General features: G+C 54.9%; 1 protein-coding gene across 3 annotated transcripts; it reads right to left on the reverse strand.

Moving 5' to 3' along the window:
• Positions 1–25,985, reverse strand: TKT (transketolase). Of its 3 annotated transcripts, none has more exons than XM_019417191.2 (15): positions 25,765–25,868; positions 17,020–17,065; positions 15,541–15,658; positions 14,568–14,681; positions 13,714–13,811; positions 9,714–9,905; positions 7,607–7,725; positions 5,954–6,147; positions 5,008–5,172; positions 3,764–3,920; positions 3,503–3,633; positions 2,526–2,609; positions 2,325–2,418; positions 998–1,120; positions 1–278 (listed from the first exon to the last, which is right to left on the reverse strand). In XM_019417191.2, exons 2-15 carry the CDS (start codon positions 17,025–17,027, stop codon positions 103–105), a joined length of 1,773 nt encoding a protein of 590 aa, XP_019272736.1. In that variant the 5' UTR covers positions 17,028–17,065; positions 25,765–25,868; the 3' UTR covers positions 1–102. The 3 variants fall into 3 exon arrangements, with proteins under 3 accessions (XP_019272736.1, XP_053753073.1, XP_019272735.1); XM_053897098.1 differs by lacking the exon at positions 25,765–25,868 and adding an exon at positions 17,597–17,693; XM_019417190.2 differs by lacking the exon at positions 17,020–17,065 and having other exon boundaries at positions 25,765–25,985.
• Positions 25,986–26,731: the final 746 nt, after the last annotated feature.

Consider the following 26,731-nt stretch of genomic DNA (forward strand, 5'->3'; position numbering starts at 1 on the left):
TTTTTTCTCAAAACATAAATTTATTACTCCTCTCACTACATCTTTGAGCACCTTTGCCAGAATCTCGGGAATGTGTAGAACCCTTTGCACACTTTACCCTTACTAGGCCTTGGCGACAAGGTCCCTCACAGCTTGTGCAATGGCATCCCTGTCGATGCCAAACATCTTCAGCAGCTCAGCTGGCTTCCCACTTCTTGGTACCTCGCCAACGGCGAGGCGGGAGACAGTGATGCCAGGCTCACCCACTAAGGCGGAGGACACTGCCTCACCTATGCCACCTGGGTAAAGGAAAGGAGGCGAGTCAGGTGATGTGGGCCTCAGGGTGAGCAGTGGGCACCTCCTCCCCGGCCCTCTGCTAATCTGAGTTTATTCCTTTACCCAAGGATGACAGCGACCGCACACATACACCTTCCTCCGGGCCTGCGGCCAGAGCAGACATCACCAATCACTCACGATACTTATGTTTTGTCATAGGCCCAAATGCAGCCTCTGTATCATTTTTAACACCATCCTCTGGGCAGCGGTTATAAACGAATGAGCATCTGGACTTGACCCCAGAGACTAGGCCCATCTCTTCCCCTGGCGTGAAGCCTGTCCTGGAGGACACATGGAGTGTGCTAGTGAGGGGCTGCTGTGCACAGGACCGTACAAGACAGAGATTCTGTGTTGCTTTCCCAGTGCGATCCTGTACAACAGCCTTAACGCCCAACTATGTCAGGGACACAGGCCACCTTTTCTACTCTTAGAGGCAAGGTCAAGATCCTCACGGGCTCCCTGGGAGGCAGGGGCTCCAAGGAGCCACGCCAGCAGCTGCGTTTGCTGGGTCCCTGGCCAAGCCTGGGGCCCGTTAAGAGGCCAAGTACTAGCTGCTCCGCAGGACGGCTCTGGGTTTCCTGGAGCGGGGGATGGAGAGACGTCCAGCCCTCTGACTGTGGTCCTGTGGCCCTGGCCCTCCCCTGACTCGTCTGCCCCTGCCTCTCTAGCTCGGGCTCGTCACCTTCGTAGTAATGGTCCTCCACGGTGAGGATCCTCCCCTTGGTAGCTCGGGCGCTGCTGAGAATGAGATTCCTGTCCAGGGGCTTGATGGTGAAGGGGTCCAACACACGAATGTTGATCTTCTCTGTGAGGGGAGAAAACACAAGGGCGCGGTTTGAGCAGAATGTGCTGGATGCTGTGGGTGTGTCCTCTGATAGGTGGGGGCAGGCGGAGGTGTCTGAAGAGTCGCTGCACAGTTACAGGCCTGCATCCTCCGTCCCTCTGTTCCCTCCACCTGGCTAGTGTTTGCCAACCCTCAGTGGCTTGCCCTCTATCTCTGCTGATCTGTGATGCCCACATCCTCTGGCATCCCGCACTCCCTGGTTTAGGAGCATCTGGTCTCGGGGAACAGAAGCGCCCCTCTCTTCCCTCGTATCCTGGGTCAGGAGATCTCAGCCTTTGCACCACCAAAGAGTGTGGAGTGGCACGGCAGGGACCTGCACAGTTTTGCTTCATCCTCCCAGGTGCCTTTGAAGATACAGGGAAAGCCAGAGGACAGCTCCAGGTGTCTGATGCGAGACAGGGCCAGGGCTCACGGGGTGCAGTGGCTGCAGGCCCAGGTGCCAGGTCAGGCGGGGACCCAGCAGAATGGCCTCAGAAGGACAAGTCTGACTGTCCCGTGCCTGCTTCAAGTCTTCCCCCTGGGTCTCCATCCCTGACAGGGCTGGGCTGCCCCTGGCTTCTCTCCAGCAACTTGGAGCTCTGTACACACTGTTCCTTCTGCCTGGGCCTCTCTGCTTATCAGTTCCTACCCACATCTGAGGTCATTTTCCTAAGGACACCCATGTCTGCCTTCTCCTTCCTGCTCAGCACAGCTACGACGAGGCGTCTGTTGCGATTCTGCGGTGTGGGTGGGGGCTAATTCCCCTACTGTATCAGTAGCTAACATCTGTGAGCCTGCAGTGATAACAATGCTAGGTCACATTTATTAAATCCTCAGGACAGCCCCACCGGGAAGGAAACAGTATCTCTATTTTATGGGTGGGGAAACTGAGGCATGGTGATGCTTAATAACCAGTGCCCCCACTAAGTGGCGATTCAGGCCTATTGGCAGGCTCTAGACCTCTGCTCTGACCACCATGCTGAGGCACCTCAAGTCCTGCCCCGTGGCCCTGGGCCTATGGCCACTGCAGCCCCAGCGTTTAGCATCATGCTGGCCACATAGTCACAAGTGCTCAAAAGGTGGCTTTTATCACTACCATTTAATTCGAGGAGACTCATTCTCACCCCCAAGACCTAGTACACCATCAGCACCCGATCTGGGACCTGCTGGGTCCCTCCCTGCTCACCTTTCTTCAGTAGGTCGGCAGCAGCCAAGGCCTCGTGCAGGGTCACCCCGGCCCCAATCACAGTCACCTGGTCATCCTTGCTCTTCAGGACCACCTGGGGAGGACATGGATGCCAATGAGGCTCAGGGATTGGTGGCCTGGGATGAGCCCTGGCTTCGGGCATGCTTTGGGGATCTCACCAGGGCCATGTATGGCACTGACCTTGGCTTGTTTGATTTGGAAATCCTCATTGCTATTATAGATGATGGCGTTTTCTGGGCGACTGGTCCGGATGAAGCAGATACCCTGGAACAGAGCAGAATGACAAAGGATTATAGGATGCGGCGCGGCCAACCTCAGGGAGTGGATTCCTTCTAGAAAGGCCAGCCTTCCTCATTTGCAAATCTCCACCATGCTGTCCCCCCATGGGTGTGTGACAAGCCACCTCATGCTGGCTGCCCCTCCAGTAGGAAAAGGGACTGTCATTCCTCAACAGGGTGGACCTCTCCAGACACTCCTCCTGAGCGAGAGCAGCCCAGCAGCTTGGCCAGCCCCAGGCCCCAGACAGAAAATGGCTGTTCTTTCAGGTAGGCTGGTCTCTAAGTCGGGCTTTCCCCCAGAAGGCATCTGGCAGAGGAAGGGGACCCATGGGGGCACCCCAGTCTACGGCATTGTGGCTCTTGGTCCAAACCATATTACTCAGCCCATTCTTTCGGTGTTGGAGAGCCCAGCTTGGCGGAGCAGACAGGCGTCAACGGCCCGATGGTGCAGGAGCTGCAGATTCTCAGTGGGGAGAGTACAGGGCTGGGTTAGCAATGTCTGCTATGCGGCAGGAAGGGGCATGTGTATTGTGTTTTTCCTGATCTAACCTCTACAAACTACAAACACCAGTGGCAAGCTCAGGAGACACCACTGTGGGGCAGTCAATGACCAGACCAGCTCTTGGCTGGCATGCTGACACCAACCCGCCCATACTGGTCAAGAATAGCCACGTGACCGACCAGGCCCTGTGGGTGGCTCAGTCGGTTAAGTGTCTGACTTTGGCTCAGGTCGTGATCTCGTGGTTCGGTTTGTGGGTTTAAGCCCTGCATCAGGCTCTCTGCTGTCAGCATGGAGCCCGCTTCAGATCCTCTGTCCCACTTGCTCTCAAAAATAAACAAACATTTAAAAAAAAAAAAAAGAATAGCCATGTGACCAACCTTTGTATTGGCTGCTAATTCCACTGCCTTTTCCGTAGACACACCATCACTTGGGTAAAAGACGGTTGCAGTGGGGATTGACCGAAACATGGCCAGATCTTCCAGAGCCATCTGAGAGGGCCCGTCTTCCCCTGGGGTGTGGGAAAGGATACAACTGAAATAAGCCCCCCACCCATGGAATGGAATCCTGTATCCCCAACCTCCTGATCTGAAAGTCTGGGGAAGTTACAGGTGCAAGCGTCCTGGCCCCGTTCAACTCACCGATGGACACACCACAGTGGGAGCCACAGAAATTGATGTTGCTCTCCGAGATGGCCGCCATGCGAATCTGGTCGAAGGCCCGTGTGAAGAAGGCCCCGAAAGCGCTGCAGAAGGGCACTGTCCGGTTGCGTGTGGCACAGCCCACGGCGACACTCACCTGGGAAGCAGGTAGGGGGGTGGTCAGTGTCGGCCCCAAAGAGGGGGGAGAGGGTGGCCGGAGAGCCCAGAACGTCTCACCCCTCTTGAGGGTCGGAGGATTCAGTCATCCTAGTAAGTGAATTCCCTTCTCCCCATGCAAGAGATCCCTGGGTACCCACGGATTCCACAGTCTGTCTCTGAACATCAAACTCCTTTGACTTGGAATAGCCATGTCAAAAATTCTCTTAAAATTACTTTCCTGGGGATTTTTTTTCTAGCAAATAAGCAAGACCTTGCAGAGGGTAGGCTAATAAACTTGGACACAGATGTTCTTTCCTGGGGTTCTGCAAAACCCCAGGCCCCATCTTCCTGGCCAACCCCCAGCCCTCTACAGACACCAGTCCTCCCCAACCCTCTTTATGCCTGAGGAAGTTCCAGACCCAAATCCCTGCTTAGAAGCACCGAATGCAGGCAGTGGTTCCAAACTGGCTGCCTCCTGATGTGAGTCCTCCTTCCCCAGCCCCTGGGCCCACGCCAGCCCACACACCCTGCCAGTTTGGTCTGGACCCTCCAGCTGCCCAGACTAGAAGCCTCAGAGACAGAACTTCAGCGGGAGAAAGAATTTTGGATAGGGTAGGGCCAGACGGCCTTCAGACAGAGGAAGCTCCCAGTCGCTGGGGGCTTGTAGGCCAGGCTGGGCAGTTTGGCCAGAGGACCAGGGCTGTTGGACCCATTATGTTCCAGCCTGTGACTGTGCCTGTCCTACCACCTGGAAGGCCCTTTACCCCAAGAGACAGGCCTCGCACACCTTTCACCAGCACGCGTGGCCTCAACACCGCATTTCCTGCGTGCGATCTCAGCCTCACTCAGCTCCTGTCTGTACCTTCATCCGGGATATGTGCACCCGACGATCACGGGCACATCCCTCTCCCTTGCCACTATAGTACTCGAGGTCAATGCCGGGTCCTGGCGGTTCCTGTGGTCTCCCTGGGATGGCCTCCAGCAGGCACCTAACACTGCCAACATAGCTGCCCCAGGGGAACAGGAGGACCTCAGCCCCAAGGCTGTGGCTGGCCCTGTGCCCGCCTGCCTACCCCAGCACCCACCATGTTCTGCTCAGCAATGTAGCACTCAATGAATCGGTCTGGGTGCTCCTTTTTGAAGATCTCTGAGAAGGTGGAATTCTTGGTATCCCCATCCAGGGCGATGATGCGGTCGTTGACGCGGCCCAGCTTCGCCAGGGCCTGTCCATAGGCCTTGCGGGTAGCTATCTGTGGGGGATAGAGCATGAGGGCTCTGAGCACCGGGATGGCCTGAAGCCTGGCTTGGCCTCAGCGAAGGGGCTGCAGCTTTTAGGGAGGAAAAGGAGAACAATAAGGGCAGAAAAAGGAGGCCCGGCAACACCCAGTCCCATGGAAATTTAAGTTCTGTAAGGTTGCCAGTGAGAACTTCTACAGGTCTTGGAAGTGCCTGCAGCCTCTTGTCCTGAGCCCAGCTGTGAGCCCTCCAAGCTGCAGATGTTCTAACAGATCCCCCCACTCCTGTGACAGAGGTCCATGAATCTACCCCACTCCACACAGGAATACACAGAGGGCCTGGGAGTCATAAAGCCTGGTAATGGTTCACACAGGGGAGGGCCCTGGAGCAGGATAGGCCTGCTGAGGCTCTGCTAGGCCACACACCAGAGGGTGGGGGGTGGGGGTGGGGGGTGGGGAAAGAGTCCTGAGCTCAGACCTAGGGACTCAGGGTGAAGGGCCAGGGATGGAGAGACACTCAGGTGCTGTGGGCTTTGATCCCAGCACTGCCAGTAGGTTGCTGTGTGACTGGGCAAGTCTCTTGTCCTCTCTGAGCCTGTGCAGGTAAATAGTTCCAGAGCTGGCAGTCCCCACGGAGGAGATGGCAGGACCAACACCTCAGGGTTCCTCCTCACCAGCAAATCCCTCTTCTCTCCCTTTCTGAGCCTCCCAGAGACACATCTCAGCCCCAGGCTCTGGAAACCAGAGAACAACGACCACGCCAGCCAGGCCAGAAAAGCAAGGCCCAACTCTGTACCTTGTCGCCAACTTTGTAGCTGGGTGGGCTGGGCATGCGGATGTTGGTGATGTCCACTAAGGGGGCATCCTCTTGTGGGGGAGTCACAAGGATCTTCTTCGTGCTCTGGATCTGGCTGCAGATTTCCTGGACAATCTGATCGGCCATGTTTTTGGGGAGGGGCTTCCCGTGCCAAGCCTCCTTGTCCTCTATGCCTGTGGGTGCAACAGAGGAGGGCAGAGGGCCCAGTAAGACAGTAGTTCCCGAGGGCCAGGAAACTGCTCCACCAGTTGAGGGCAGGCCAGAAGGCCTCCCTGGAGGGGAAAATACAGGGCAGGAAGGATGCTGCCCCAGTGAGGCAGAGCCCTGTACTGGGAGCTACGGGGGTCAGGAAAAGAGGGTCGTGGTGACCAGGAGTCCACATGCCTGGTGCCCACCAAGTAGCCGGCAGTTCTCCAGGAGCCCACAGCCAATGGGGGAGGGGAGCATGCATGGGCTGCTGTACTGCCTCCCTACCTGCAGGGAGGGATCTGTTGTAGAAACCTACTCAGTTTGTTGAATGGGTTGGTCAGGAGGAATGCTGCCCATGAGAGAGGCAAAGCTGAGGCCCAGAGCAGAGGGAGCACGGTCAAGGTCACCCAACACACTGGTGTGCAGCAGAATGGCACCCAGGCGCGTTCCTCACCATGCTGCCTTGCTGTGTGAGGACCAGCAAGGCTTAAGAGCCCCCTCCTCTGAGGTCACTGCGGCCCAGGCAGAGCCAAGGACTGACCCTCCCACATAGCATGCAGCACCCCCACAGACCACCGCTGCCCCAGAAGCTTTGCGGTTTCCAGATCCCACTTGATGGTAACACCTGAGGCATCAGTGCCAGGCAGCAGCACTGGGGTGGGGAGGATACCCAGGGGTCTTCTCCTTGATGTCCACCCTCTACCAGAAGGCTCCAGACCCACGCACCTTCTCCCACACAGCAGTACTTGTCCTCATTTCCTGAGTCCACGTGGGCAGGTGGGCTGCCACAGTGCGTGGCACAGGGAAGCTGGCCCGAGGTCTACAGTTAGGCCCCATGTCCCTGGGCAAGTTCCCTGACCACTTCTAGCCATGTTTTCCCATGTCTACCATGGGCCAGGGCTGCCTCAGCCTGAGGGGTCTGGAGCCCCAGGAGCCTGAGTGCTGGGGAGGAGGCTTACACCTGCATCATGCTCTCAGGCCCAGCCAGGAACATCTTCCAGACCCTTCTAGGCCCTCTGCTCATACAGGACTCTGGACGCACTTTACCCGGTCTTCCCAGGTTCTCTGGGCCCTCTGTGCCAGCCCTTCCACTCAGGGCAGACGGCGAGAACTGCCAAGGATGCCGTGCAAATGACAACCAGGAAAGGTGTGGGGGACTGTGTCACTCGTGAGTCCTCCTGCAGGCCCTCCTCTCCTCCTGCCCAACCTGGGCTTCAATCCTGGCTCAGCCACGCTGACCACTGAGTCACTTCTCAGAGCACAGCATCGCCTGCCTCCCCTTCCCCAGACAGGTGCATGCGGTGTAAGGTGGCAAAGGGTCAGTACTACCCCAGACACAGGACCTCAGAGACCACCCCCACCTGTGGAAAGCCCTACTGCCTCCGCTGGCCACAGGGCCTGGTCCCAGGGGTGGGGTGAGCGAGGCAGGGTGTGCAGACAGACCTGAGATCCCCCGGCCCTTGAAGGTCTTAGCGATGATGGCCGTCGGCTGGTGCTTGGCCTGGCCAAAGGCCTTGCACAGCTCCTCCACGCTGTGTCCATCCACGATGACGGTGTGCCAGCTGGGGACAGAGGAAGGAGAGTGAGCAGTGAGGGACGGGGCCCACCCCCTGAGGGGCTGCCCTCACTCTGCTGCACAGCCATAGGCTGGGAAACACTGAAGAGTGTCAGGGGCGCCTGGGTGGCTCAGTCGATTGGGCATCCAACCCTTGATTTCAGCTCAGGTCATGACCTCGTGGTTAGGGAGTTCGAGCTCCACATCAGGCTCTGCACCAACCTCCAGGGGCCTGCTACCGATTGTCTCCTTTTCTCTCTCTGCCCCTCCTCCACTTGCTCTTTCTCAAAAATAAACATTAAAAAAAGAAAAAAAAAAAGACTTTGGACTTTCTTTCCCACTTTTGGTTTCATTTTCTCTTTTTCTTTCTCCTTTGTACACATTCTTTTACTTCCTCTTATTTGCCTCTGAATAGATTTTCTTTCTCTTTCCTAAGTATTGCAAAGCTTGGTCCATTTATTTTCTCTTTCATTTCTGATCTACTGGTTTCCCTGAAATCTACTCATTTCCTGAAAGCTGCATTGGGGACAATGCACTGGGTCTGGAATGTGTCTGCTGTTGGCCTTTTATTCAGGGAACACATCTCATCACTCCATAAATGCTGGATGTGGTGCTGGAAACACAAAGTGAGCCAGGCTGACAAAGATAGAAGGGAAGGAGCCTGGACAGGCCGAACTTTCTCTCTTAGGCCCTCCTTTCTGGGACTCCAGTAGCAATCAACAGCAATAAAATTAGTAGCAATAAGATAGCAGCTAACGTGTCCTGAGTGTGCACTCTGTGGGCACTCACCGAGCACCACACATATGAACCCACTGCAGCCTCACCACAATCCCTTGGGCTGGGTACTGTTGTTTCCTCCATTTTTTTTTTTTTAAATGTAAAGATGGTTTTTTTTAGTGTTTATTATTTCTGAGAGATGGGGCAGGGGGGAGGCAGAGAGAGGTGGGGACACAGAATCTGAAACCGCTCCAGGCTCTGAGCTGTCAGCACAGAGCCCGACGCATGGCTCCAACTCACAGATCACGAGATCATGACCTGAGCTGAAGTCAGACGCTTAACCGACTGAGCCACCCAGGCACTCTGTTTCCTCCATTTTATAGACACATGAACTGAGGCACCGAGGATGGAACAAGCCTGCCTGCCCAAGTTCACAATGCAAGTTGTTGACACAACCAGGACTTGTGGACACAGGTTATGGACACAGACCCAGGGACACTGCCAGGGTTATGCTGCAAGTCCCCAGCCAACACAGCCTGGGGAGGCTCTAGAGACACCGGTGGCCCAGTGTCCTCCTCTGTCAGGTCAGTCACCAGAGAGAACAACCTGTGGCTGCTATGTAACCACAGACTGCAATCCCACCTTTGACCTCTGCCAGGTAGACTCCTCTACAAGAGCGGCCCTGGAGGCCCTTGGCCCCTGGAACCGTGCACAGCCCCAGCCCAGGGCCTCCTCAGCAGAGGATGAGTGCGGGGGCCTGGGTTCCCTAGAGCCTCAACCAAGCACAGCTTTTATTTGGGTCAGGGGAGGGACACTGAGGTGAGAGCCCCCCCTTGGCTAACACCCACCCAGATGACCTCCCTGCTTGGGAGTACGTGACCCCAAATTCCCAACCATTCATGGCCCCTTGAGGAAATCTGAAAACCCCGTGTTTCCCACTTCACCAGGAGAGGGGGCCTGCTTCTGCCCTTCAGGCTGGCTAGGGCCACGCACAGGTAGTAGCCACCGGACGGATGGTCAAACCCCTCGAGAACTATCATGTCCCACAGCCTCGCCAATAAAGGAACTCACTCACAGTGGGCCTCAGCCCACAACTCCAGCTGGAGGCCTGGGTTGCTAGTTTAAGTCTGAAATTTTGAGTCGAACGCTGAAAAACAGACACCTTCTTTAGATGGGGCTTGGCTCGCAGCTGACTCAGCCCCTGAACCCGAAAAGCTTCCAGCTGGGATGGCTCCTTTGCCGTGAGCGTGCTCAGGCCACAGCCCTCCCTGTACTTACCCAAAGGCCTCGCAACGCTTCTGGTAGACGTCCACCTGGTGCTGCAGCGGGGTGGGGTCGCTCTGGCCCAGGCGGTTGATGTCAAGAATGGCAATCAGGTTGTCCAGCTTGTAGATGCTGGCGAAGGCCATGGCCTCCCACACAGAGCCCTCCGACAGCTCCCCGTCTCCCATCATGCAGTAGACGCGGTAGCTGCAGAAAGGAAGTGGGTCAGAGGCTAACCCCTCATCCGGGGCCCCGTGCTCCCAGCCCATCCCTCCTGGAGAGCTATCCCCAGAGAAGGGCACAGCAGCCGCACAAGACATCCGACAGTGCCATCCGTCAGGTCCCTGCTGCCCAGCTGGGGCCACACCCAGGGCTCTGCTGAGTAAATGAACAGTTGGTGGGGTTACTCTCACTGGGGGCACGGGACTTGAGACACCTGCATGGGGTGGGTCTACTTCTCTCCACCTGCCCAGGAACTAGTAATGTTGGGGAGCCCTGGGGACTCGATCCCAGGGGCAGGATGGGGAGGCCGAGACATGGCACCAGGAGCATCCCAGGGCAATTTGTCAGGTGAGAGAAGGGTCACTAACAGGGGCATCTGAGGACCGGGATCACGGTGGGAACAGTGCATCCTAGGATGGGCTCTCCCTGAGGCTCCAAGGCTGCTTCTCACCCCAAGACTCACGCTAGGCCCAGCCCTTTCTCTGTCCTGGGGGCCTTGTCCTGAGTCCACAAGGCAACCATGATGGCTTCAAAGGCAGTGCTACCTGATAAAAAGAGCACTGAACTTGGGGGCAAGTTACCTAGTGAACAGAGCCTTCCTTAGATCCCAGGGAGGGTGGAGCCAAGGGGATGAGGCTAGAGGAAGGGACACCAGTTCAGAGACTCTGAGATGTGGGGGGACGGAGGTGGCTGAGGGACAGCGGCCACAGGCGTTAGATCCAATGACCTCATCATCCACGGGCCTGTGTGTGGCACCTAGGGGTTCCCTGTACTGAGTAGCCCTGTCCTTGAGGTAAGCGTACTTGCTGTTCCCAAATCACACGGACAAGAAAACAGGCTCAAAAATCGAGGGTCTTGTCTAAAGATCACGCAGCTGGGGACCTTAGCCCACACTGTTCATTCCTTGCTGTCTAGAAACACACACAGAGGAAGCAGTGACAGGACATGGAGATCCTTCCCTTTCCTGGCCTGGGGTCCAGCTGTGTGGCCCCAGGGAGTGAGGCTCAGAGGGGACACAGCTGCCTGCTGCTGCAGCAGGCAAGCCCTGGAGTGGGCCGCAGTTGAACTGTTCTAGCTTCAGGGCCTCCGACTTCCAGGCCAAGGCAGGGGAGCTGGAAAAGAGGCGGGGACAGCCGGGGTGTGCTGTCAGCATGACTCAGCACTTCTGCAGGCCGCCAGGTCAGGGAGGGCTCCAGCATCCTCCCTCTGCCTGTGCCTTCCCTTCTGTGGCCTCCAGCAGGCCAGGCCGCTGGGTCCTGGGCCAAGAGCAGGAGTTTCAGGGCCCACACTCGAAGAGGCCTGTCTGAAGCTGTGTTCTGTCCCCACGCTGGTCTCCTGTCCCCTCTGCAGGCTGCAAGGGGGCCCAGAGATGCTGCAGGGGTTGCATCTGGTACAGAAGCTCCAGAAAGTGAGGAGCCTGATGGAGACTGGTAGGGAACCTGACTTCCCCAGGAGACTGCACGGAAGCACACTGGCTGCCTTCCCAAGGCCAAGCCCACTTCTAGGGAAGTCACACTGGGGCCAAGGGTGGAGCGTAGCCTCAGGCTCAGATCAGGAGGGCGTGCTAAGGTCCTGAGGAGACACTTGGCAGCCCATGAGCAGGAAAGGGGCCCCACAGAAGCTGGGGCTAACCCTGAGGCTCTGTACTGAAGTTGCTAGATTTGGAGAGGGGGCTGCAAATGCCCACGGTCATGAACTACCCTGAAGAGAAGGAACCCTAAAGAGAGGCCTACCTTTGCTGCAGAAGTTATCTGAAGAGCACCTCAAATGTCCAACAGGACTGCCTAACAGGTTTATATCCATAAAAGAGAACACTACGCAATCATTAAAACTAGCTCTCAGGGCGCCTGGGTGGCTCAGTTGGTTAAGCATCCGACTTCGGCTCAGGTCATGATCTCATGGCTTGTGGGTTCGAGCCCCGCGTCAGGCTCTGCGCTGACAGCTCAGAGCCTGGAGCCCACTTTGGATTCTGTGTCTCCTTTCCCTCTGCCTCTTCCCCGCTTGTGTTCTGTCTCTCAAAAATAATATAAACATTAAAAAAAAAAAGCAAAAAACTAGCTCTTGACAGTTAAGGGAGAAATATTCACGATGCTTAGATTTTTCTAAAAAGCAGAATGTAAAATTGTATACATACTAAGATTACAAATTTCTAAGTTTCTTCTCTCAATAACATGGAGGAAATATGGTACATTAAATGAGATTCAAATGGGAGGTAGCTGAGACTAGGAAAATGGTTCATTTCTTTTTAATGCTGTTCCATATTTTTCACATGAGCTGTAACTGTACTCGACAACTCAAACAAAATTATTTAAAAGAGAAATGAAAGTGAGCCAACTTGACGTATGTTTCTTGGTTGAATGACAGGAGAGACGTGACCCGAGGCCAGATCTATTCGATCAGGCCGCTACCTCCCGGAGCCGGGTAATTCCCTTGACATCCCCGCCCGCTCCCGACAAGGTACAGTCTAAGGGCCTGAGCCTTAGCCAGCCCTGGCTGCTGAGAACCCAGCTAAACCCCTTCTCCCTACACTGGCTTGTTCCATTATGTTAGGGTCAGGAAATGACCCTTCACAGGGAATTATTTCAAGCATCTGTAGGGAATAATTAACTCACATCTCTGGTTCTGGGCCAAATAAAATACTCTTAAACATACATCCCATTCTTTGTGCCTTTCACCTCATGGTGAATCACTTCTGGTGGAGCTGAGCTTGGCCCCAAGAGGGTCTGAAAGCCCCCAGCCTCAGCTCACCTCCTGGAGAGTGGTCTCAGGAGCCCCTTCCCCTGCACATAGTGTCACATCCTATGAGGCTCTCTGTAGCCCTTCTCTTCACTGGATCCACAGTGACCACCATACCCTCTTGACTGCCCTGGCTGTGGTCCTTGTCCTGCCAGTGGACTGCAGGGCACTGGGGAAGGGACTCCTCCAGGAATCCTACTCACGGGCTCCCAGAATCTGCTTCCCTCGGGCTCCTCAGAGCAGCCTGGGGCCTCTTAATACACTCTGGATGCTGGTCCTGGGTGCAAATCCTGCCGCCACCACTAGGAAAGTATTTTACCTCAGTTTTCCCATCTGTGAGAGGGGTAAGTGTAGTCATGTCACCACCCAGCCCACAGGGGGCTTATCAAGGTGAAACCCTAGAAAGCACTGCACAGGGTCCCAGTCAATAAAGGAATGAAGGAACCATCTGACGCAGCCAACACTTCTCCCCTCCTACCAATAAAGACACCGGTCTGCAGGCCCAATCTGGCCACACTACATAGCCTTGTGACTGAGATCTGGCGCAAGGGGGTTCTCCTCCACACGTCCCTGGGCTGGAGGGGCAAACCTCTCTGCCCACCCTCTGCAGGTCAATCTCCCCAGTGTTTGTTTCTTCTTTGGCTGACAGGTGGGGCTCAGGGATGCCCAGAACCCTGCAGAACACATAATCTCCTTCCCCACGACGAAGGCATGTGGCTCGAGCCTGGGCATGTGGCCAGACACCGGAGGGGTGGGGCCTTCTGAGACTTCAGGGTCCAGATGCTGGTCTTGGGGAATGCCACAGGAATTCACCAGCCCAATGACTCTCGGTGCACTCCTGGCCCTGCCGTCACTAGGAAGGGACACTGGGCATGTCTCTGCTCCTATGAGCCTATTTCCTCATCTAGAAATGGGGCCGGTCATGGTCCCGCATGCATGGTTACTCAGCTTCTATTCCCCACCCCAAGAGGAGGTACCTGGGTGCAACGGTAAGGCGGGCCACTGAGGACCCCTCCCAAAACTACTGAGGGTAGCATTTGGGGAGTGCGAGTGTTACCTGGCTTTGTCGAAGTATTTGCCCGTGTAGGCCATCCCACAAGCGGCCCCAAGGCCCTGGCCCAGGGAGCCAGTGGCCACGTCGGTGAAAGCTTGTTTCTGTCATAGCAGAGAGCCACAGTTACTCACAGGGGAAACAGCAGGCAATAGCATTTCCCAACTACCCTCCCAGAACCTGGTCTTGGGCCCGCCCTCCCCCACCGCTGATCCAGGTGCAGGGCAGGCAGCCTCCACCCAGGGTGTGACCTCTCACTCTCCTGTAACGGTAACTGTGCCAGCCCTGCCCACAAGGTTGCTGTGTGACCTCAGGCTCCCACATCACCCACCTTACTACACAGTGTCCGGGAGGAGTCTATGACAAGACTGATGAAACATTTGACCCTTGTGGGTGCCCGGCTCGGTGGGAGGGGCAGGGGTGAGTTTTCATGGTGACCCACGAATTCCGAACATTCGCAGGAGCCAGCACCTCAAGGAGTAAGCTGGGACCCTTCCCTGGGGTGTCACCAGCATCCTGCTGTGACACCCTCACTGACTTCCTGGTGGACCTGTCTGCACAGCCAGGGAAGCCCAGCGGGGCAAGGAGGCTGGATGTGTGGTGCCTGAGGAGAGGTCGTCTCTGCAGCTGATCCCTGGGCTGGGGCCTCAAAACGCCTTGCTTGTCTTTAAGGACCAGCTTGGGGTGAAGACTGTGCCCTGGAAACCCCCACTACATCCTTCCGTCTTCACCTCAACGCCCTCTTCCCCCTTTCCACACCATCGGTTTCTCGGTGAGCACCCTGCCCCCTTTTCCCACAGCCCTTGAAAAATAGGAAGTGGAGACAGAGGCCTGTGCTGCTCGAGGTGGGGGCTGCTTACCGGAACAGGGTGCCCGTCCAAGTCAGAGGTGATCTTCCTCAGGTTCAGCAGCTCCTCCTCAGGCAGGAAGCCGGCCTCAGCCCATACAGCATACAGGATGGGAGCCGCGTGGCCCTGCCAGGGGATCAACGGTGGAGGGGGCATCAGCTGGGGAGCTGAGACTTGGGGGCTGTTCCTGCCACACACTGAAAGCGGGGCCTGGCCGATCCCGCTGGCCCTTCCAGGGCAGTAGCAAGTGAAGGCCACATTCCCCCTTCATCCCACTCCAGCTCAAAGCTCCCACAGCCAAGGCCGAGTGGGCTCCGGGACAGGTGCAGGGGGAGCACAGCTGTGGGGCCGGTCGATGCCAAATCCCCAGCAGACAGCCGGCAGCCCTAATCCCTGGTTTCTGGCATGTGAGCAGACTTGGACAGCCTTCTAAGCTCTCATGCCTGCCCTGGGAGCCCAGAGGCCACAGGGCCAGAGCTGGGTACAGGTGGATTTCAGGGGTCTGTGGAATAGTTTGTGGCTGTGATTCTCATGAGTGAGTGGCAGGACAGGGCGGCTCATCCCAAACCCTGCTGTGGTGCGCCACTCCTCAGGGAGCACACAGTGGCCCTGGAGTGCTGGCCCAGCACAGAAAGATGTGTGCACAAAGCCACAAAGCTGTACCCCAGACATGGACTTGAGTCCTACCTGTTGACACGAAACAGGGGAGAACACCTGGCAGATCATTCTCACGGTCCCCTATCAACAGCTGTTTATTTCTTAACGTGGATTTAGTGTGCCAGCTGGGTCAGCACAGACAAAGACACCAAGAGACAGGCTGGGCCGAGCCGGTGGATGAGGAGCGTGGGTGGAGAGGGTGGGCCAGGGCCAGGCTTACACTAGGGGGTAGGTCTCCTTGGAGATCACTCGCTGCTGGCACCTTCTCACCATTCCAGGGCCCGTGAGACACCTGGCCCAGGAGAAGGCTGGCAGGCTGGGCTCCTACCTTGGAGAGTATAAAGCGGTCGTTGTGAGGGTTCCGGGGGTCCAGGGGCTTGTAGCGCATGGTGTGGAAAAAGAGGACAGCCATGATCTCCGCGGCACTGCAGCATGACGTGGGGTGGCTGTGGGCCAGGAGAGAGACAGACGCATGCATCATGGCCCTGGGCCTCTGACCTACAGCACTCACCTCAGGCCCACATATGGGGTCCTGGGGGGTGCATGTGCTAAGGAGTCACAGGCCTGGCTAATCAGAGCCACGTGCTCCTATTCCTGGGAGGGCTGCACGGGGTCTCAAGGATGCTGTATTGGTGGCACGGGGTCTCACCCTCCTGGGGCCCAAGAGTCCAGATCCCCAGAGACACAGCAACTGAATATTTCTGGGGCCAGACTAGAATAAGAAAGAAGGGGCCCTGGAGACTGGGCCCAGAACAGACCCGGTGCAAGGCAGTGTCGAGGCTGGAAAGTAGAGCCTAGTTCTTACCTCACGGCTCCTAACAGCAGTTGGGAGAGCTCAGCAACCGGGAAGCAGTGACCCCTTTATGTCCGACCCGTGAGCTATATCCCGGAGGCACTGCTCAGGACGGTGCCCACTTGTGAGGGATACCCTGCCCTCCCAGGCTGCCAAGCGTGCTGGCTCTCTCAGGCCATGGGCAGGGGGGTGAGGTAGTAAGGCTCATAGAATGAATACAAATCTCCCAGCAGCCTCAGTCCATGGGGTCAGCAGTCGGAAAAGTGGGGCTTCGGGCTCTCCGAGACATCACTGGTTACCTGGAAGCTTTTCAACGGGCATTTTAAAAGCTGGTATAGCCATTAAAAGCCAAGCCTTTGTGCAGAATTTAAAAGGCAAAACATATAATCTCATCTTCCACAAAGGCTAAGATCATGAAAAAATGAAAACCCTTTCTATGACAAGGGTTGCAGGGGGCGCTGACACAAGAGACTGCCCTTCCGGCCCTGGAGTGGTGGGGTCAAGGGGTCTCCCCTTTCTTTAGCCTCTTGCTCTATGAAATACAGTTACTTGAGAGAACAAATAACAACCTGTGTTAACAACAGAAAGTGCAAAGGTTCTACCTTAGCTGAGAGTTGTTCAGGTCTCTTTGGGCCCCACACAATTAGCCCAGCACTGGGGCTAGAGACTGGGGGACATGCTATAATTCCTGGCTGGTCCTGAAGAAGCCTCCCTTGTCCACAGTTTTGTCAATATGTTAGCCTCAGAGCCCAGTGCCTCCCAGCCACCCACTCCATGCAGCTTAGCATAGCCCTCTGATGCTGCTCGGAGGTCCACGTGGAAACATGCCCAATGCCAAACCCAAGGGGGCATGCAACATCTGGAGTTCACGCGCACCTCCCTCCTCCCCTGCCAGTCTGCTCCCCCCACTGGGTTAGGGGGTGAGTCACTCCCAGCGCAGACACATTAGTAGAGAAACCCAGAACTGCCCATGCTGGTTTAGTACCACATTCCCGGCACACAATCATCTTATACTTAGCCATCTCTATGAACTCCTGGTCATGGGGAAAAGACACTAGGCCTGAAAGAGGGAGGTGAGGAGATGTAAATAGGAAACCTTGCTCTGCCGGCAGGAACCCCGCTCCCTCATTCCTGTGCTGACCTTCAGCTGGAGGATATCCCCATCAACACCAGTTAGGCTGATGTCAGGCCTCCCGAGCCTCCCAGGGTGGCCCAGTCTCTGAGGACCCCATGTTTCGGAAGTTATGACCCCATGATGAGAAGTTGGGGAAGGAGGCGGGTGGAGAGTGGGCCAACCTCTCAGAGAAGAAGGAAGGAAGGCAGGTGCAACAGCTCAACCCGCCCCGCCCACCATGTGAACCCAGGTGACATTCCCCACAGGGGCTTCATGCCCAGGCCTGGGCAGAGGAGACGCAGAGGGAGGCAGAAGGTCAGCTGTGAAGACACACCAGAAGCTGAAGAGTGTTGATTTTAACCCTTCCTTGCTAGGTCCATGGTGAGTGAGCCTACAGTGTTATTCCCTCCAAAGCCTGCATCCCAGCCTCACTGCTGGCCTGGTACCCACAGAGTAAAGAAAGAACAAGTGCTTCACCTCCCCAAGGCTCAGGTCCTTCACTTGTAAATGGGGATGCTGTGGTGGGAGGCGGGGTGGGTGCCGGGAGGCCTGGTAACATAATGCATCTGTCACCACTGGCCACACCATCTGCTGGAGGACCTGATGCCAAACCTCTCAGTGCTACTCCAACTCTTCACGTGCTGGCTGGGACCATGACGCCTTGCTGACCATGCGGCAGGCAGGAGGAAAGAAACAAGCCAAAGATTGAGATGTGGCTGTAAACTATAGAGTGCTGAGCACACAGGAGATGGTTACTTGTAAGCTCAACCTACTACAGGGACTTCAGGGACCAAAGTGTATGGAGTCTGTGGCTTCAGAGCCTGAGTTTTCCCAGCAACCCCCGCCTGCCTGGGGGCAGACTTCTGGGGGTGGAGGCCCCACCCCTGGTGTTGTGACACACGCATGGATACAAACTGGCTAGAGACGGGTGGGGGGTGGGACTGGCTAGAGACGGGTGGGGGGCTGTAGGGTACTCTGCATCCTACTCCCTGTGACGCATGGGGACTACAAGTTTGTCCAAAGTAAACGGTCCACTCTCAGTCTCGATTTGTTCAACCTATGAAGGGGGCACTGGCTGCTTAGAGTAAGGCTTGATAAGTGTCTCAATGGTCCCACTTAGCAGAAGACACATTCTTCCAGGTGTTCCCCCTCTTCCCTTTAGCATGCACTCCATATCTTCACCAGTTTCTCTGCAGGAAAAGTGCAGAGAAGGTCCCTCACCCCTCTGACTAGGCTACTCTCCATTATCAATATGGCTTCGAGTCTCCATAAAAATGACGCTTCTCCACGCATACTCAAGCTGGGCCAAATCACAAGGAGTCACAAGGCTTCTCAGCAAAAGAACAAACCAGGGATGCCAAACAGCCTCACCAAGGGAGACCCCAACGTGTAAAAGTACAAAGGAAGTCATCTACTGTGAAGAGGAAGTAAGTACCCAATGAAGAAAGTAAAAATCACAAGTGTTGAAAACCCATAGTCAAGAAACAACTTAGAAGGTTAGAAAAATGGAGTGAGCTCAGACAGTAGAAAGATAATAAAAAATAGAAATTCATGAAACAGGAAGCAAATATACAATAAGAAAAAAAAAAAATCAAAGCCAAGAGATAGCTCTTAACAAAAGAGTACAAATTTAGAAAACTTCTTATAAGGCAAGATCCAGAAAAAGAGAAGGCCAGTGTCAGAAGCGGAAGGACAGGCATACCAGATGATACAATACTCTAAACAACCTGATGCAAATAAGTTTCAAAACAGGAAAATGTTTAAGAAAAAAATAACTTATCAAAACTGACTCAAGAAGAAATAGAAAACCCAAGTAATCTTTGAATTGTTACAAAGAAACCAATTAGCAGCTGCAGATGCACATTCACTAAGGCCCAGCAACTCCACTAGTAGGAACGTTCCCCCAGCAAAATGTGTCCTCTAGGAAACACAGGAGTTGTCCCTGCATCGTTTACAATGGCCACTCCTGGAGGCCACCCATGTGTGCATCAACAAAATAGACTCATCATATTATGCTCAGGTAAGGGAATACATTGCAGCACAGGGACAATGAGCAAATGACACAGACCCAACACCCACATGTGAGCAAAGTGCACTACAGAAGGATCTGCAGACCAGAGAAGACCATCCTACTTACAGAGATATACAAATATTTTAAAACAATAAGGAAAATAATGGGCTGAAAATGCAAAATTCAGGGTGTAGCTCTTTCTGGAGGAGGAGGGACACCCAGGAATGTTAAAGCACTGTAATGTCCTAGGTTCTTAAGCCTGGTGGTAGGTGCATACAGTGTATTATTTATAACATGTGCATTATTTATATATCTTTAAAAAAAAGTTTATTTATTTGGGGGAGGGGAGGAGCAGAGAGAGAGGAGATAGAATCCCAATGTGGGGTTCCAGGTCATGAACTTTGAGATCATGACCTGAGCTGAAATCAAGAGTCAGACACCCAACTGACTGAGCCACCCAAGTGCCCCAGCATTATTTATATTCTTGTTTAGGCATATATTTATTTAAACAAAAATACTCAGGAGGGAATCCCAGGGTGCAAGGTGGAAGTGAACCTTGAAAGCAGTCCTAACCTCTTTCTGTTCCCAGACGGTCCTAGCTGGCTCCTGCCTGGAAAGACTGCCTCCAGACTTTCCCAGCTTTATCCCATGCCACCTCCTCTGAGAAGCCCTACCTGACCACATTATCTAAAAATACCTCTTCTGGCCGGCTGAGTGGCTCAGTCTGTTAAGCGTCCAACTTTTGATTTTCGGCTCATGATCTCATGGTCAAGAGATCGAGCCCTGCGTTGGGCTCCGTGCTGAGCATGGAGCCTGCTTAAGATTCTTTCTTTCTCTCTCTTTCTCTCTAAAGAAATAAATAGACAAATAAATAAATTAAATAAAAAGACCTCTTCTTCCCCGCATTGACACTTGCCACCACCTGACATCACATGCCTATTTTCTGCCTGTCTATCCTACTGCAACACAAGCTCCAGGCAGGCAGGGACTTTGAGCCTTTTCACTGTCATATCCTCAGGCCTGAACAGCTCCTGGCACACAATGCACAAATGAATAAATGGTGTATCTGGCCCTCAGCCTCTAAGGATGTGACCTCTCTAAGCCTCGGTAAACATGGAGATAGTAACAGAACCTCACGGAATGAGGTAGTGTATGTGTAAAGAGCTGGGCACAGTGCACAGAAAAATGGCAGTTGTTCGATATTTGCACTTAACATATCAGAGATTAAGTTAACCTCTTCCTCATTTTGAGTATGGAACCACTAAGGCTCACAGAAGGGAAGTGCCTTGCCCAAGGTCACAGAGTCTACCAACAGAAGAGCTAGGACAAAAGCAAATGCTATGAGAAAATCAGGGCGCCTGGGTGGCTCAGCTGGTTAAACATCCGACGTCAGCTCAGGTCATAATTTTGTGGTTTGTGAGTTCGAGCCCCGTATCAGGCTCTGTGCCGACAGCTCAGAGCCTGGAGCCTGCTTCGGATTCTGTGTCTCCCTCTCTCTCTGCTCCTCCCTGACTCATGCTCTGTCTCTCTCTCAATAATAAATAAATGTTAAAAAAAAAATTTAAATACTAAGAGAAACTGCTAAACAGATAAAATGTGGTATATCCCCGCACAATAGAATATTCAGCAACAAAAATAACTAAGTGCTGCAGCCACATGCTACAATATGCAGGACCTTCCAGACATTATGCTAAGTGAAAAAAACCAGACCCTAAAGATTTCATTATGTATGATTCCACGGATATGAAATGCCCAGAAGAATTAAATTTACAGAAACTAGATTAGTGGTCGCCTGGGAGCTGGGAATGAGTGCAAATGAGCAAGAGGGGCCTTTTAGGAATGATGAAGTGTCCTAAAACTTATGATCAATCACGGTTAATTTACTAAGTTTACTAAAAGCCATGGCCTATACACTTAAAATGTTATGATTTGCATATAATACCCAATAGAGCTGTCGCAGATTGTTTTTAAGTTTATTTATTTATTTTGAGAGAGACAGTGAACAGGGGAGGGGCAGAGAGGCGGTGGGGGTGGGGGCAGAGAGAGTACCAAGCAGGCTCCTCACTGTCAGCGCAGAGCCTGCTGTGGGGCTCGAACTCACCAACCGTGAGACCGTGACCAGAATGGAAGTCGGACACTTAACCAACTGAGCCACCCAGGTGCCCCCAGATTTGTTTTTCAAAGGAGGAAAAGGGGTGGGGAGCCCCCAGTGGAGGAAGTTCTCGAATGTCCGCGTTTCCCTGTCCCGTCGTACAGCCCTCAGAGATCCATTCAGGCCACAAGTGCAACTTCTGAACAAGAAGCCCAAACCGTGCAGGCCCAGCCAGCCGGGCCCACCTGCCGCTGGAGTCATTCACCTAGACCCCCACAAACAGCCTGAGCAGACTCTGCCTTACTGGTCAGTGCAAGAGCACAGAGACCTCCGGGCAGGCCCCCACCCTCAGGGCACTCCAGGCATCCGGGGCAAACAGCTGTGGAAGTTCCAGATGCTGTGACCCAGGCTCTAGTGACCACAGAGCTGCCTAAGGAAGTAAAGCCCAGGGACCAGGGCTGTGACAGGGGCCACAATGCGTTCAGAGCTGACGGGAAACCATGGAACGTCTCAGTCAGACCTTAAGCTGGTTCTTGGTTTCAAGAAACACTGACCACCAGCACTGCTGAGTTCCAAGGTCACTCAGGCGAAGAACTGAGTCACTCTAGGCTGGTGTTTTCACACTGAGTTGGGAAATGCTGCTGCTGGGGAAATCTCAACGGGCTGTGTGTGCTCTTGCCTCAGTCAGCATCAGGATAGGGTGGAAATCAGCCCCCAAGGAAAAGGAGGCCCAGGCAGCAGCTTTCTGCCCAGAGAGACAGGGCATACATGGGGCCAGAGACTCAAAAGGGCCTAGGCCATGAAGGGGCCCTCTGAGCACTCAGCCAAAGCATCCTCGAATGCCAAAGCTGGGTATGTCCTTCCTGTCACTTCAAAGTTACAGGGACTACCAGAAAGTGGAGCTCATAACAGCAGATGGCAGGACCCCAGAGCTTGCTCAGTCCGTTCCCCCAGGCTACTCGTGAGGGATCCAGTTTGAAAACCACCTAAGGACTTCTCCTTTCAAGATGGGGAAACTTCCCTGGGATGGGAAGGGCCTTTCTTTCTTTTTTTTCTTTTTTTTTACATTTTTATTTATTTTTGAGAGACAGAGAGAGACGGAGCACAAGTGGCAGAGGGGCAGAGAGAGACTGAAACACAGAATCTGAAGCAGGCTCCAGGCTCTGAGCCGGACATGGGGCTCGAACTCACAAACTGGGAGATCATGACCTGAGCTGAAGTCGGACGCTGCAGATGCTCAGAACAGGGCCTGGGTTAGGTTCCTGTCATCTTCTGCTCACCAGCCAGGTCTGGCCAGACATTATATTCCCAGGTATCCTTCCCAACACTGTGGGTCAGAACCCAAGGGACTCGCTACAGGCACAAATCATGCCCCCTCTCCCCCCACCCCACACTTCAGGCCTAATTCTAAAGGTGTCCTCCAACAGCACTCAGCACTATTTGGATAATGCCACAGCCCAGAGCCCCGGTCAATGAGAGCTACAAAATCTTCATCACCAGCCTCAGCAGCCAGGCCACTTCTGACAAGGCCACCAGGTTTCACTTTTTTAAGGCCTAGATGAGCTGGCTCCCTGCCACAGTTCCCTCAGCATGTGCAGGGATAGGACCCCGGAGAAGCCTGGCCATTGTTGAAGCTGCCTCCACAAAGAGCCCTCTGTGAGGCTCTGTCCCTCAGCGCCTCTGACACAGAGGCCAGTGTCCTTACTCCCTGGGGCCTGGGGAGCTGACATGGGGTCAGCGATGGCAGAGGAATGGGAAAGCTCCTGAGAATCCAGAACCCTCCTGAACCCAGAACGTGTGAGCGCAGCCCCTGTGGGGGGCCATGAAAAGATCTGGCCCAAGCACTGTTTCTCCCCCAGGGCGTAAGCTCCCCAGAAAAGGGGTGTCCCGAAGGGATGGTCACTTTGGCTGTGGCTGCTGCCCAGACTGGGCCAGGGCCTCACTCCCTGTGGGGAGTGGGTAGAGCCTCAAGGTGAACATCCAGAGTCCTCTGTTGCCATCTTTTGTGCACACACAGAGCTCAGCACACACCCTCGAACACCCCTCGTGACAGGGGTTGTGTAGCAGTGTTACTTCCTTCTGAAAAAGAAGTTTTCTCTAAGTCTCTCCTGCGTCTTTACACACTCACAAACAACACAGGAATCATGTCTTCTATGCTCTTTTTTTCCTTTTGGCAACTGGACACTTTTTGAGATCAGTGAGTTTCTCCAAAAGGCATTACAATGTAAACTTGAGTGTCTCTCAGGGCCACACACTGTATCTTCTTCCTGTAGGTTTTTAACCACGTAACAGAGACCCAGGAGAGCCACTGATCCCACCCCCAACAGCTGTAATGTTATCTTATTTCTCTCAAAATGCTTTCAGACTGAGTGACATCTGCCATCACTGCACCTGGTCTTCCCTTTTCCAAGTTCCCCCTGGGAGGCCCCTTCCATTATAATGTTACTTCATTTCTCCAAGTGCCTTCAGACTGACTTGACTGATACCTGCCATTACTGCATCTGGCCTTCTCCTTTCCCCAACTTCCGTTCTCCAGCCTGGCACTCCCTGCCAGCCCCGTGAGTCTTCCTATCAACCCTAGCCCCTCACTGGGAGCACAGAATAGCTAGCCACCAATGAGCAGCTTGGGCAGCTCACTTAACACCCTAAACTCAGTTTCTTCATCTGTAAAGTGTGCAGGTAACAGCATTTATCTCATACGGTTATTCTCAAAACGCATGAGACAACATTAGCAAAAAGGATGCTTTGTGTCATGCCAGGGATACCCATTTGGGGGCAGGACCCTGCAATTGTCTGCAGGTCATATCTAGCCTTGCAAGATGCTCAGATATGTAACACCACTTAGTCGGGTAACTGCTGTCTCTGCAGCTAGATCCCCAAGAGCCTGGCTAGACAGGTCCTAGCACACAGTAGGGATCAATAAGGCCCTGCAGGGTGAATGACCCCACTGAAATGGTCAAGGGAAGGAGATCTAGTAGTACCCAGCAAGCAACACAAGGTGTGCGGACCTACTGTGTGTCAGGCAGGGGAGGGGCACTGCAAGGTGTCTGGCAGGGGAGAGGCACTGAGAGTAAGGCAAATCCTTGCCTAGGCAAGGGACGTCACACAGAATGGGCAAGTCTGACATAAACCCGATAGAAATAACAGCTCTAAAGCATGCATGGGGGGGGGGGGGGCAGGAGAAGCTGCCCACCAGGGGAGGTCTAATCCCTTCTGAGAACTGGAGGTCTTGAAGGCATAAAAAGTGAGTGAGTACCCATCCTGAAAGTCAGAAGAGATTTACTTATTAATGTACCCTGTATGACACTGGCCAGAAGCCAGAATTTTGGGGTTGTTCTAAACACACAGCTTGATTGGAGAGATTCCTGGAAAATCACCCCTACCCAACCCTCAAGATCACTTCATCAATCCAGCACAGGGCAGTCTCTGCAGCCTCATGCCAGGCCCCAAGGGAGGTGCTGGAATCCCTGAAACCACCCAGTTTCAGTGGGAGCTACCACTGTTCCCATTTTACAGAGTGAGAAAGCCTATGGAGTAACTAACTCACTGGCCCACCCTCTCAACGGACCTCACCGACTGCCTCCAGCAGCACAGCGCCCTGTCATTATGTCCCTGCTACCTTCGGAGGCGGCTCCCTGGGGTCAGCAGCAGCCTTTCAGCACCTTCTCAGCCAGAAAGCCTGGCGGGAAAGGATGTTGGGGGATGGGCCTCCCGCCCCTGCCCCTGGCGGCTGGCCATGCCCTGGGACCTTGTCCTCTATCCTCGGTTCTCTCAGCCTTCCAAATCCCCGCTCCCATTCCTCCCGCCTCCAGCCCGCAGGTCACGTCTTAGACCTCCCCTGCACGCCGCGTGCCGAGGTTCTGCATCCACACGGCCACTTCCTCCCCACTCTGCATCTCAGCAGACCCCTGCTCCAGAATCAGACCCAAAAGCAAGGGTGGCAGGAACGTGAAGAGGCGAAGGGGAGAGGTCGTGAGGCGGAGAGAGGGCCCGGCCCCACTCAACCTGCAAAATGAAGGGTTAAAACAGACGCTCTCGCGTAGGGCAGCTTGCATTTCAATTGCAGCCCTCGCCGTGTGTCACCTTGAGCAACTGACTCAAACTCGGAGCCTCGGTTTCCCCATCCGCAAGGTGGAACGTTGGCGGTGCCGCCCACAGAGGGCCGCGCGTGCAGAGCGCATGGCACAGGGCCGGGCTCTCGGCCACAGTGCAACAATAGTGGCCCTCTCGGCTCCGGATTCCCAAGCGCAGTCCGCGCGCCGCGGAGCAGCAAGGGAGCAGGCGCCCGGCGAGGGGCAGGGCGGGCCCGAGACGCAGCGGGAGCCGCGGCCCACCGGATGGAAGCCGGCCAGAGAGCGCGCGCCGCGGCGGGAGGCGCCTCCGGCCCGGGCCCTGCAAGGCGCGCGCCTCTGCTACCTGACCGCGCGCGACCCGGCCGCCTCCCTCGAGGAGGCTTAGTGCAGCGCGACACGGAGCTGGCGCGCCCACAGTTACCGCGGCCTTCGGAACGGCGCCCTCCCCCGCCACGCGTCTGGCACTCACCCCGAGCCGGCCGCCGTGGTGGCCTGGATGGAGCTTATGCGCAGACGGTTGGCCGTATCCTTCAGGGCCTGCAGCTTCTGCTGATCAGGTTTATGGTAGCCCTCCATGGCGCGGCCGGGCGGGCAAGCGGTTGGGGAGGACGAGAACGCGGTCGCGGAGACGCACGGGTTGCACTACCGCTCCGGCGATGACTGGCAGGGCCTAGGCCTGGCGCCGCGAGGGGCGAGTTAAGATTCCCCGGACCCGCCCACGAGGGCGGGGCGCCGGCATCACCCCAGGCCGCTGCGCCGCGGAGCCCTCCTCGTCCCGCCCCCGCCCCGCCCCCTGGCCGCAAGAGCGGCCAGTGGCCTAGCCTTCCCGCGCCGTTCCGGGAAACCCAGGACCACGCCGTCCTGGGCGCCTAGGGACCCAGCCCCAGTCTATCCACCTGCCTAACCTCCCCCTCCCCCTGTTCGGACCCAGACATTTGCTGGGCAGCTTGGGGCTGCCAGGCTCCTGAAACAGAACTGCCCTGCCAGAATTAACTATACAGACAAGTAATAATAACTCCAGGTTCTAGGCTTAGCTCAATTTGCCTGACTCACATCTTCACTGCAGAATGTTCTGTCTCCTTCCTCCGCACAGCTCTGGTGGAATTGAGAGGGGAGGTTTCATTGGTAACCCATTTTACAGATGAGCAAATTGAGACCAGCCAAGGTCACATGGCTTGTGGGTGCAGAGGTCTTCCCTAGCAGAATGGCTCCATCTACAAGCCCCAGTCCCAAGAGAGTAAGCCCCAGGGCTTTGGGGGCCTATAAGATGGGGATTATGAAAATGAGAATTAGCAGTAGTAGTAATGATAATACCAGCTGACGTTAACTGAGAAATTACAAGTGGCAGGCCTTTCACAAATTATTAGGGCCTAAGGGCTGCAAGATCAAAGGGAGGTATCACCAGGGTATATCATGGTCAGAGGCCTGGCAGGGTC

This window comes from Panthera pardus, unplaced genomic scaffold (assembly GCF_024362965.1).
Source record: "Panthera pardus isolate Hobbes unplaced genomic scaffold, ASM2436296v1 HiC_scaffold_8, whole genome shotgun sequence".
Classification (NCBI taxonomy): domain Eukaryota; kingdom Metazoa; phylum Chordata; class Mammalia; order Carnivora; family Felidae; genus Panthera; species Panthera pardus.

Excerpts from the sequence above, each read along its gene's own strand:
- TKT (XM_053897098.1), bottom strand. The coding sequence starts at position 17,678 with ATGTTACCAGGCCTCCCGGCACCCACCCCGCCTCCCACCACAGCATCC. Across the intron at positions 5,173-5,953 it reads GCTACAAAGTTGGCGACAAG|ATAGCTACCCGCAAGGCCTA; the intron begins GTACAGAGTTGG and ends TATCCCCCACAG. Across the intron at positions 2,610-3,502 it reads AATTAGCAGCCAATACAAAG|GGTATCTGCTTCATCCGGAC; the intron begins GTTGGTCACATG and ends GCTCTGTTCCAG.